Raw genomic sequence first — 12,788 nt, forward strand, 5'->3', positions numbered from 1 at the left:
TCTATCAACAAGTCGGAATCTTAATGGTTCAAGAGTTCTATGCAAATGCATGGATCACTAGAAACCATGATCAAAGTATGAACCCAAACCCAAAGAACTGGCTTACAAAGGTTCGGGGGAAATACTTAGATTTCAGTCCGAAAAATGTAAGGTTGGCGTTCAACTTGCCAATGATGCAAGAAAATGCACGCCCCTACACTAGAAGGGTCAACTTTGATCAAAGGTTGGACCAAGTCCTCATGGACATATGTGTGGAAGGAGCTCAATGGAAAGTTGACTCAAGAGGCAAGTCGGTTCAATTGAGAAGACCGGACCTTAAGCTTGTAGCTAGAGGATGGTTGGAGTTCATCCAACGCTCTATCATTCCTACTAGCAACCGGTCTGAAGTTACTGTAGACCGGCCATCATGATCCATAGTATCATGATTGGGGAGGAAGTGGAAGTTCATGAGATTATACCTCAAGAACTCTACAAGGTGGCTAACAAGTCCTCCACTTTGGCAAGGTTAGCCTTTCCTCACCTCATTTGCCACCTCTGCAATTCGGCTGGAATTGACATAGAGGGAGATATCCTCATTGATGAGGACAAGCCCATCACTAAGAAAAGGATGGAGCAAATAAGAGAGCCCACTCATGGACCTCAACAAGAGCATGAGGAAATTCCTCATCATGAAATCCCTGAGATGCCTCAAGGGATGCACTTTCTTCCACAAAACTATTGGGAGCAAATCAATACCTCCCTAGGAGAATTAAGTTCCAACATGGGATAACTAAGGATGGAACACCAAGAGCACTCCATCTTTTTCCATGAGATTAGAGAAGATCAAAGAGCTTTGAGGGAGGAACAACAAAGACAAGGAAGAGACATAGAGGAGCTCAAGAGCACCATTGGTTCTTTAAGAAGAGGAAGACGCCACCCTCACTAAGGTGGACCCGTTCCTTAATCTCCTTGTTCTTATTTTCCTGTTTTTCGGTTCTTGAGCCTTATGTTTTATTTATGTTTGTGTCTTTACTATATGATCATTAGTGTTTAAGTGTCTATGTCTTAAAGCTATGAATGTCCTATGAATCCATCACCTCTCTTAAATGAAAAATGCTTTTAATCACAAAAGAACAAGAAGTACATGATTTCGAAGTCATCCTTGAAACTAGTTTAATTATTTTGATATGGTGACAATACTTTTTGTTTTCTGAATGAATGCTTGAACAGTATATATGTCTTTTGAATTTGTTGTTTATGAATGTTAAAATTATTGGCTCTTGAAAGAATGATGAAAAAGGAGAAATGTTATTTGATGATCTGAAAAATCATAAAAATGATTCTTGAAGCAAGAAAAAGCAGTGAATAGAGAAAAGCTTGCGAAAAAAAAGCAAGCAGAAAAAGCCAATAGCCCTTAAAACCAAAAGGCAAGGGTAAAAGGGATCCAATGCTTTGAGCATCGGTGGATAGGAGGGCCCAAAGGAATAAAATCCTGGCTTAAGCAGCTAAACTAAGCTGTCTCTAACCATGTGCTTGTGGCGTGAAGGTGTCAAGTTAAAAGCTTGAGACTGAGTGGTTAATGTCGTGATCCAAAGCAAAAAAAGAGTGTGCTTAAGAACCCTGGACACCTCTAATTGGGGACTCTAGCAAAGCCGAGTCACAATCTGAAAAGGTTCACCCAGTTATGTGTCTGTGGCATTTATGTATCTGGTGGTAATATTGGAAAACAAAGTGCTTAGGGCCACGGCCAAGACTCATAAAGTAGCTGTGTTCAAGAATCAACATACTGAACTAGGAGAATCAATAACACTATCTGAATTCTGAGTTCCTATAGATGCCAATCATTCTGAACTTCAAGGGATAAAGTGAGATGCCAAAACTGTTCAGAGGCAAAAAGCTACTATTCCCGCTCATCTAATTGGAGCTAAGTTTCATTGATATTTTGGAATTTATAGTATCTTCTCTTCTTTTTATCCTATTTGATTTTCAGTTGCTTGGGGACAAGCAACAATTTAAGTTTGGTGTTGTGATGAGCGGATAATTTATACGCTTTTTGGCATTATTTTTACATGGTTTTCAGTATGATTTAGTTAGTTTTTAATATATTTTTATTAGTTTTTAAATAAAATTCACATTTCTGGACTTTACTATTAGTTTTTGTATTTTTCTATGATTTCAGGTAATTTCTGGCTGAAATTGAGGAACTTGAGCAAAAATCTGATTCAGAGGCTGAAGAAGGACTGCAAATGCTGTTGGATTCTGACCTCCTTGCACTCAAAGTGAATTTTCTGAAGCTACAATAGTTCAAATGGCGCGCTCTTAACTGCGTTTGAAAGTAGACATCCAGGGCTTTCCAGCAATATATAATAGTCCATACTTTGCCCGAGTTTAGATAACGCAAACTGGCATTTAATGCTAGCTTTCTGCCCTATTCTGGCGTTAAACGCCAGAAACAAGTTGCAAAGCAGAGTTAAACGCCAGAAACAAGTTACAAACTGGCGTTTAAGTCCAAGGAAGACCTCTACATATGAAAGCTTCAATGCTCAGCCCAAGCACACACCAAGTGGGCCCGGAAGTGGATTTCTGCATCATTTACTTATCTCTGTAAACCCTAGTAACTAGTTTAGTATAAATAGGACTTTTTACTATAGTATTTACATCTTTTGGATATTTTATGTTCAGAGATCACATTTGGGGAGGCTGGCCATTCGGCCATGCCTAGACCTTGTTCTTATGTATTTTCAACGGTAGAGTTTCTACACACCATAGATTAAGGTGTGGAGCTCTGTTGCTCCTCATGAATTAATGCAAAGTACTATTATTTTTCTATTCAACTCAAGCCTATTTCTTCTCTAAGATATTCATTCACACACAAGAACATGATGAATGTGATGATTATGTGACGCTCATCACCATTCTCACTTATGAACGTGTGCCTGACAAACACTTCCGTTCTACATGAAAGCAAGCTTGAATGCATATCTCTTAGCCTCCTGATTTACGATCAGAGTCTTCGTGGTATAAGCTAGAATTATTGGCCATTCTTGAGATCCGGAAAGTCTAAACCTTGTCTGTGGTATTCCGAGTAGGATCTGGGAAGAGATGGCTGTGACGAGCTTCAAACTCGCGAGTGCTGGGCGTAGTGACAGACGCAAAAGGATCACTGGATCCTATTCCAGCATGATCGAGAACCGACAGATGATTAGCCATGCGGTGACAGCGCATTTGGACTATTTTCACTGAGAAGACGGGATGTAGCCATTGACAACGTTGATGCCCAACATACAGCTTGCCATGGAAAGGAGTATGAATGATTGAATGGAAGCAGTAGGAAAGCAGAGATTCAGAAGGAGCAAAGCATCTCTATACGCTTATCTGAAATTATCACCAATGAATTACATAAGTATCTCTATCCTATTTTATATTTTATTTATATTTTAATTATCAAATTTTCATAACCATTTGAATCCGCCTGACTGAGATTTGCAAGATGACCATAGCTTGCTTCAAGCTGACAATCTCCGTGGGATCGACCCTTACTCACGTAAGGTTTATTACTTGGACGACCCAGTGCACTTGCTGGTTAGTTGTGCGAAGTTGTGAAAAAGAACTAAGATTATGAACGTGCGTATTAAGTTTTTGGCGCCGTTACCAAGGAATGAACAATCACGATTTCGTGCACCACTGAAAACCTCCGGTTCTCACCCATGCGGATTTTGTGATTTTCAGATGCAGGACGTGAGGCTCCTCACTGAGGCATATTGGAGACTTCTATTTTAGCAAAGATCCTTAGCTCTCGGGACTTTATTTTGGTTTTATGTACTTTCTTAGATACTTATTTTCTTAGATACTTATTTTGGTTTTATTTTGGTTTTATGTACTTTCTTATATATATATATATATATATATATATATATATATATATATATATATATATATATATATATATATACTGTATTAACTCCTCTTAGAAGTTATTTTGGAGAAACAGGTTCTGTAACTTGTCTTTTGGGTTCTTTTGGATTCTCCTACTTCATATATGTATGTATACCTCTATGCTCGGACCGGTTATCTTCGCAAACCGAGCCTTGAGTCTTGATATCTGTATTTTGGCACTCTCTTGTATATCCTCTTGCGTTAGCTTATTCTTTATCTGTTACGTTTACGTTATCGATCGGAGTGTTGCGCTTTTTGATTTAACGGTTTTAATTTACTCCTTTTTCTTCAAAGGCTCCTAGTTATTAACATTTTTCACACTATATGTATACTAAATTTCATTTTTAGAAGTCGTAAATCTCGCCACCTCTGTTTTATGACTTAAGCATAAGACTCTGTGTGGTAGGGTGTTACAGTAATTATAATTAGTACATCAAATTTCTGCATGATTCGTAATCTCTAACCAAAGGAATGGGTGTTGTGATAGATATCTATTCATTGCTTTATGTGAATAAAATTGGTTGAACTAGAGTATACCAGTGTATATGTCATCCTTCTGACTCTCCTTTTTTTTCTTCTTCTAACATTTGGGTTTTCTAATTACAAACACAATTTTCGTTTCTCAGCTGCATACAGCTCGCCATCTTCTTCAGGCTAAGTGCACTGATTACCACTATTTAATAGGTAATGTTTATTTTCTTCCATCTTAATTGGTATGAAAATCTTTTAAAATTTATAACAATTCAAAAAATGTCTCATAGTACTAATTCTCAAAATTTGATGTTATTTACCATATTTTTTCTTAATAGATTTTATTGGGATCTTTTGTGGATTGAAAAAGGAAAGGGATGTTGAGTCTAAAGGAAAGATATTAAAAGTTATGATTCTTGAAGTTGTTGCTGACGACTATTGATTATCTTTTTGTTTCTGATCTTTTATTGAAATTACAATATTTGGTGCTTTTCATGTTGTGTTATTGATGTTGATTTATTTTATTATTGTGGTACTTTTTTTTAAATCATTTACTCAAGAAAAAAATCTTCTGCAATCTTCTTAGTGATTGTTGTGTTTTTAGAGACATCAATATAGTTTAAAGAAGTATCAAAGACCACCTATTGTTCTTCTTCAATCTTTCAAAATTAAAGTCAATAGAGACGAAGAGTTATTCATGTTATTTAAAAGCCTCAATTCAATTTGTCTACATATTTTAGTTCAGATATATATGGATTAATTTCTTTTTTATCTCTGTTGTTATTTGTAGATAAAGCTAGTCTCTAAAATGTGATCAACATTTTTAAAGTTTCAAGTAACCCTGATATGAAGGAAATTGTCGATTTTCTGAATCAATTAGTTGGATGCAATTCTAATAAATTTTTACCTTTGTGAACTAATAATTCTCGCTTTCTCTCTCCCTCTCCTCTCTCTTTTTTCCCATTTTCTCTCTTTTTCTCACTCTCTTTTTGAACTTTTTTTTTTTTATCTTATTGATGTTTTTTGTACTTCTATACTTTTTTAATTAGATACACTATTACAAAATACCATTTCACCAGATTCAGAAGCAATGAGATTGGGCATTTAATGTCTGTAATTGATGATGAAACTTTTGATTGAAAGCTAATAAGAACTATTGCCAATCTTAAAGCAAACAATGAGGTTTGCACTATTAGTACTTTAATATCTTTTAATGTTATGTAAAAGATACTAATATTATTTGATATTTGATATTATAAAAATTTCTTACTGCTTCAATTATTTTCGTGTTGGAAAGAAAAAAATAAAATGAACAATTCTTTATGGTTGGAAAAATTAAAGAAATTGTTGATGATTCAGGGTGGTGGTTCTTTTCTTATGTTTGTGGTCATCTAATTGTAGATGATAATGTATTTTATTGTTAGTTGTGTAAAAGAGATGTTATGCACATTATTATCAAGTAAATCCAATCTATAATTTAAAAATTTTGTTTCTTCTATTCTGATTTAATAATATAAATTAGGAGGATATTATTCATTATTAAGACTAGGGATGAAAACAGGCCAGGTCAGGTCAGGTCAGACTTTACTTTTAACAGGCCAAGTCTGTAATAGGGTCTAAGCTTGGCCTGTAGCCTGGTATAGACTTTTTAATGAGTACTGACTCTGGTTTGTTGTCGAATCTGGCCTAACCTAAAGCCTATCAATAGGCCTTTTTTAATAAATAATTAAATTATAAAATATAATTTAATAAATAAAAATAAAAATATATAATTAAAGAGACAAATAGTTTAATAAAAAAATATATTTTAATATTATAAAAGACTCGAGTTTAAACCTTTCTTATTACATTTTTATTAGTATAATAAAACTCTACATGTATCTTTGCAGGCCTAGACCTGACTTTTTAAAGAACTTGGACTTTTTAAATAGCTTAAGTCTGGACCTATTTCTATCAAGTCAGGCCAGGTTAAACATAGGTCAGACTGTAGGCTGCCTGACTTTTTTTCCACCCCTAATTAAAACTATGAGAAATAAATGAATTTCATATTTATCTTGTTTATTATAGGTACAGGATTAAAATATTTGTTAAAAACGGGACTTGTGGAATATTTGTTTTATTAGCCAGTGCAGCTACTAAATTATTAGAGAGAACTTGTTCTGATATCTTTTTGTTATTAGAAGAAGAAATTGAGGTTAGGCTTATCTATTTAAAAATTTTTTCCGTATACTTTGTAAGTAACTATTTTTATACCCTCTTATTTCATTAACTAATTACTAATTAGTTTTTAATATATATATATATAACAGAAAATTGAGCAGCCATACTGTCCTCAATCTTTTCATCAGTTGATTGAGAAAAAAAAATTAGTTTTTAAAGTTCAAACGAAGAGGATTAACAGTTAATATTTTTAAAGTTATCAATATCATAAGTGATACACTTTTTTTCAAAAATATTCTGACTGATAAATCTATCAAGGTGAGTACGGTTTGCTTATGTTTATGTTGGATATGAAGCAAAATATAAATTTTAAATATGCTTTATTGATTCTTATTTCGTAATTCTTTACATATTATTTTAAATGATATCCTTTAATATTAACATGATTTTGCTTCATACTTTAAAAAGTTGATTACATTTTGTGATTCTTATTTTTTTTGTAAATTTTTAAGGATGTTAGTGCTGATTCAACGTTTAGCCCAATATTAAAGACTTCTTTCAATATGAAGAACTTGAAAACCATGACAACCAAATGATATCTGATGCTCCAATACAAGTACATACCATTAAAGAGATATTTGTTGATATTCTGTGTGCTAAAATATATGCTTCGCCATAAAAAAATGTAAGGATTGAAAATTACCATCTCATTTTTGTTTCAACATGTGTTATATCATAAAACATATATGGTAATATATGATGAGTTTCCTTTTATCTATCGGATCAAATTTATTTTTTGATTGGTGAAATTACTGTTGTGTTGAAACATAAAAAAGATGGTACTTATGCTGTCTGTGTGATGCACCAATTTCTCATGTAGGAAATGTATTTTATTGTAATTTTTGTAGAGTTAAATGTAATAATACTATACGAAGGTATATTTTATTTTCACGAAATTGTTACTATTAATTTTTTTTGTTTATATTTTCTGGACATATTACTCATTCTATATTTTTCTGTTATTTATGTTTAGAGGTATCGCACCAAAATTATTGTTTCACCTTCAAATAGAAGCAATGTCTTAATACTTGAGGATGATGAGATCATAGATGATGCAAATACTTAAAATGAGTTGTTTAGAGTTTTTAGAAGATCAAACAAATATCTCACGGTAATGAATTTGATTTTAGTTTTAGTTTTTTACTATTCTTTCTTGTTTAGTGTTTATTATTTAGATATCTGAATTTTACTAATGGAAGTTACTTTTTATTTTTTGTTAGTCAACTGATGATTACACTGTTTTAAATAGTATTATTTCTCAAATGATGAACAAAAAAACTGTTTTTATAATGAATCCTACTAGACCTATTAGATATAAATTAAATATATCTCTTCATATTGTTCGTGCAATCTGTGATAATATTGATATAGTCAACCTCTACTCATAATAATCAATAATAGGTGATAATATTATTATGTAAATATGATGTTAAGTTACTCCTTTTTGTTTTTAATAAAGTCAATTTCAATCAAATAGGTTGTTTATAATTTTATATATGAATGTGTTACTAATCTTATTCTCTTGTTGAATTTAGAAATTTAATTTGGATCCTTCTGTTCCTCATTTTTCTTTCGAATTTAAAAATCTAATTCAGTTTTAGTCCCATGGTACCAATCAAGCTTTCTCAAGTTCAAGCACTCCAGTGGGTCAAGTTTCACCGATTTTTGTTTTCAACTGGAATTGTTGGATAATTTTTTACTAAATGAACTTTTAATTGTTATTGGTTAACAAATTATATATATTAAATTTTTATTTCAAATATTTATATATATTTATTTACTATTTCTTTTAGTAGTTTACAAAATTTGATCTTATATAATTGTTTCTGTAATCATGTATTTGTGGACTTTGCCTTTTTTTTTTTTTTTTTTTGTTTAGGCTATTAACCATAATTTTCATGCAAGAATCACATTCTCATAAAGTTTCAATTTATTTGAGAATGATCGGTCTCTCACTATTAGGGAACAACTTTGAATGCTTTCCGATAATGTGTGGCTATTCATTCCAATAGGATAAAGTATATCTTTTGTCCCACAAAAATTTCAAAAATATCCCTAAGTTTTATTTTGTTTTAATTTTGTCCTAAAAATTTTCGATTTATATCAAATATATCTTTGACGGCTAATTTTTCAAAAAATTTAAGACCAATTCAACAATAATTTCATAAGAACAACCATCAATATAAGCAAATCAAGTATAATTTTTATGTATTATTGTTAGATTGGTCTTAAATTTTTTGAAAATTTACCCGTCGAGGATATATTTGATGCAAATCGAAAATTTTATTTTGGGACAAAATTAAAACAAAATAAAACTTAGAGGTATTTTTGAAATTTTTACCAAACTTTAAGGATAAAAAGTATACTTTATCCCGTTCCAATATATACACATCTGCATATGTCTAATTATAAGAACTTCGGTTAGTTATATTAAGTACTTGAAAAATTGTAAAGGTATTTTGTGAACGAATCTATTTTTATATGTAATGCCAAACGATTTGGGTATTATAATGTTTTAAAAAAAATATTTTTTTATTTTGTATATTTAAATGTATATATGTATGTATTTATTTTTGTATATATTTTAAGAAATATGATTATAATATAATTTTTTTAAAATTATAATAATTAAAATTATATCTTTTTTAATATATGAAAATATTAAATAAAATAATATAAATTTTTTTTGTGTCCAAAGAATTGTGTAATAATTAAAAAATAAATATAATTTTAATGAAAACAATTATTGCAATCTTACTATTAACATTAATGAAAATAATTATTACAGTATTACTAACAAAGTAAAACATATTTTAAGATAATTTAAAACCCAAAAAATTTTAAATCAAAAGATTTTTATAAAAACAAAATCTCCATCATATAAATTATACAAATTCTGTGAATTAATGACTTTGTATATATTTTTTAAACTTACAATATAATGAAATTTAGTCAATATTTTAAATAGTAAAAATAAAAATAGTTTGAAAATTTTATATCTTTTTCAGCATGTTACAATCATCCATTTTTTTCATCTCTTTTTTATTTGAAGAAAGATATTTAGTCATAAATAAATAAATGTTTTATATTCTTTTTTCCAAATATAAATGTTAGACAAAAGAAATTTATATAAAAATTGAAACTATAAAAAAAGTTTTCTTTCTAAATCTAGGGTATAATTAAACATGAGAAACAGAATAAAAAATTTGTATATACTGATAACTAATTTTGTTTCAAGGGTAAAGTACTAAATTGGTCCCCTATGTTTGGGTATAATTCTGTTTTGATTCTTAAAGTTTAAAGTGTCCTATTTTAATCCAAAAATATTTCATTTAGTATCAATTTAGTCCCATAGTGAGGTCAAAGTTAAATAATTAACGAAATGTCCTACATAACAACAATACAAGAACAAAATCGATAATCTGGAGAACATGTACAAGCTTTAGAGGCACAAAATTAATCGTTGATGCATCAATATATTTATTTATTATTTTTCTTATAATATAAATAAAATATTTTCTATAGAACTAAAGAGAATGATAAATAAATGTATTGATGCATCAGCGGTTGATTTTGTGCCTCTGGAGCTTGTACTTATTCTCCAAATTATCGATTTTGTTCTTGTACTATTGTTATGTAGGACATTCCGTTAATTATTTAAGTTTGACTTCATTGTTGAACTAAATTGATGCTAAATGAAATTTTTTTAGATTCAAATAGGACACTTTAAACCTTAAGAACTAAAATAAAATTACGTACCAATTTAGTACTTTACTCTTTGTTTCAATGACAATAACAAATTAAATTATTTTGGACAACTTCCCATCATTCCGTGCATTTGCACGGGTCCACAGCTAGTACCAACAATAACACACAAAATAAGGAGGAGTATGGTAGAATAAGGAGTCTTGAAACTACATACTAAGAAAGAGTCTCAAAATAATGGATTAAGGAGGAGTTTTCAAATAATAGTGAGTGGAAGTCTCCAAGAAACATGAATAACTAAGTGAAGTGGTGAGTGTGAATTGAAGAAAATGAAATTTGAAGTGAGAAAGAAAGGGAAACGTAATAGAGAAGAAATATTAAGTATACACATTTTTTGTGTTGGATAAAGTTAGAAATGACAATACAACTCTATGGATACTCTTATCCTGTCCTCATCCCTATTAAGGAGAATATCCTTATCTCCATTTTCGACGTTTTCCATTTATTTATTCCCCTGCCATGGGACAGCTAAAGTGGATATTCGTAGATATTAATAAAAAAATTAAAAAAAATTCTAAGAAAAGAATAATACATTATAATAAATAAAACACAATTAATCCAATATAATTTAACTAAGCATAACATAAAAATTTATCTCCATTATTTATGACCTGTCATTCCAAATTTCCAATAAAAATATGGTTTTTAATTTACTCTTAAGTTTATAAATATGAAAATTAATGACTATAGTAATTTTAATGTTAACAGAATTTATTATTAGCTGGTTTGTATGGATTAGTTCCTCTCTTGTTTTCATTCTAGTTTACTTCTTTGTAAGGGTTCATCTGAATCTTTGTTTTTGTCTTTATAGGTGATCTAAAAATTACTTAAACTCTTAGGCTGCGTTTGATTTTGAAAACAAGATAAGATAAGATACTAAGAATAAAATATAAAAAATAAACATATAAAAATTAGCGTTTTTACATTTTGTTTGATGATAAATTAGAATAAATTATATAAAAATTTAATTTATTTTTATTTTTTTCCATTCAAAAATTTTGGAAAGAAAAATATAATAATAACATATATAATTATAAAAAAATAATAAAAATAATAAAAAAATAAAAAATAAGTTAGATCTCTTATTAATATTTTTGTGTTTTATCTATTAAAATAGACACAATGTCTAATATCTATTTATGTCTTATTTACCAAATATAATTTTGTGTCTCAATGTCTCATATCTATTAACAAACACAATTTTTATATACATATATTTTTTATGGAAATTTTTATCATTTCTATTGAGAATGGGTTAGCAACATGATAGAATAGTTAGTTAAAAGTTATTGAAAATAATTGTTTTGTAATCTCCCGTTGTATTAAAATTTTAGCTATCGAATTAATTGTTAAATCTTTTATTATTTGGATAAATCAATTCATGCTCTAGAGAGTAGAGACTAATGCTAATATAATGGTTGGAGCACGGGAGAAGATTAACGTGTCCAATATACATGGAAGATACCAAGGTCTTTTAGTTAGATTATAGCGGAAAGAATTCGTAGTTTGACTGTCATAGGAGATATTTATCTGAAGGTCATCTTCATAGGCGTAATAAAGTTGGTTTTAAGAAGAATGTTGAGGAGGATGAAGAACCTCCTATTAGGCTTAGTGGCGAACACAATATCTTAAAATAGTTGACACAAGAGGACAAGTACCATTGAGCGGATATGAGGTAGAACACAATTGGACCAAAATGAGTATATTTTGGGATCTCCTATATTGGAAAGATCATTTGATTCGTCATTGTTTGGATCTAATGCATATTGAGAAGAATATTTTTGATAACATAATGAATACTATTATGGATACTGAAAGAACAAAAGACAATGAAAAGGCAAGGTTAGACATGGTTGTGCTTTGTAGGCGACCGGATTTGAATTTGGTGCAGGTACGCGAAGGTCATTTGGCAAAGCCTAAGGGAAACTATGTCTTGACACTCCAACAACAACAAAATATTTGTAAATGGGTACAAGAGTTGAAAATGCCAGATGGATATGTTTCAATTTTACAAAGGTATGTCGATGTCAGAGGAGGAAAATTGTTTGGGATGAAAACTCATGATTGCCATGTATTTATAGAGTGTTTACTTCCGTTAGCCTTCAAAGAGTTGGCGGACCACGTGTGGAAACCGTTGACTGAAATAAGTCAATATTTTAAGGACCTTTGTCCATCTACTCTTTGGGTTAGTGATCTTGTACAAATAAAAGCTAATATTCCTGTTATTTTGTGCAAGTTAGAAAGAATTTTTCCTCCTGTTTTTTTCGACGTAATGGAGCATCTACCAATTCACTTGGCATATGAGGCACGTGTTTGTGGACCAGCTCAGTATAGGTGGATGTATCTATTTGAGCATGAAATAGGCACGTACAAGAGATTAGTGAAGAATCGGGCTAGAGTAGAGGGTTCAATTTGTC

At 30.3% G+C, this 12,788-nt stretch overlaps 1 protein-coding gene across 1 annotated transcript in view; it reads left to right on the forward strand.

Annotated features, from left to right (window-relative positions):
* LOC107616053 (uncharacterized) overlaps nt 1-12,008 on the forward strand; it is a 32,271-nt gene extending 20,263 nt beyond the window's left edge. Inside the window, exon 2 of the mRNA XM_021112016.2 lies at nt 11,908-12,008. Within this exon, the coding sequence (XP_020967675.2) occupies nt 11,908-12,008 (101 nt within the window). The remainder of the gene's footprint in view (nt 1-11,907) is intronic.
* The last annotated feature ends 780 nt before the right edge of the window (nt 12,009-12,788 follow it).

The sequence above is a fragment of the Arachis ipaensis genome, chromosome B9 (assembly GCF_059453495.1).
Source record: "Arachis ipaensis isolate K30076 ecotype BB chromosome B9, ASM5945349v1, whole genome shotgun sequence".
In the NCBI taxonomy this organism is placed as follows: Eukaryota; Viridiplantae; Streptophyta; class Magnoliopsida; order Fabales; family Fabaceae; genus Arachis; species Arachis ipaensis.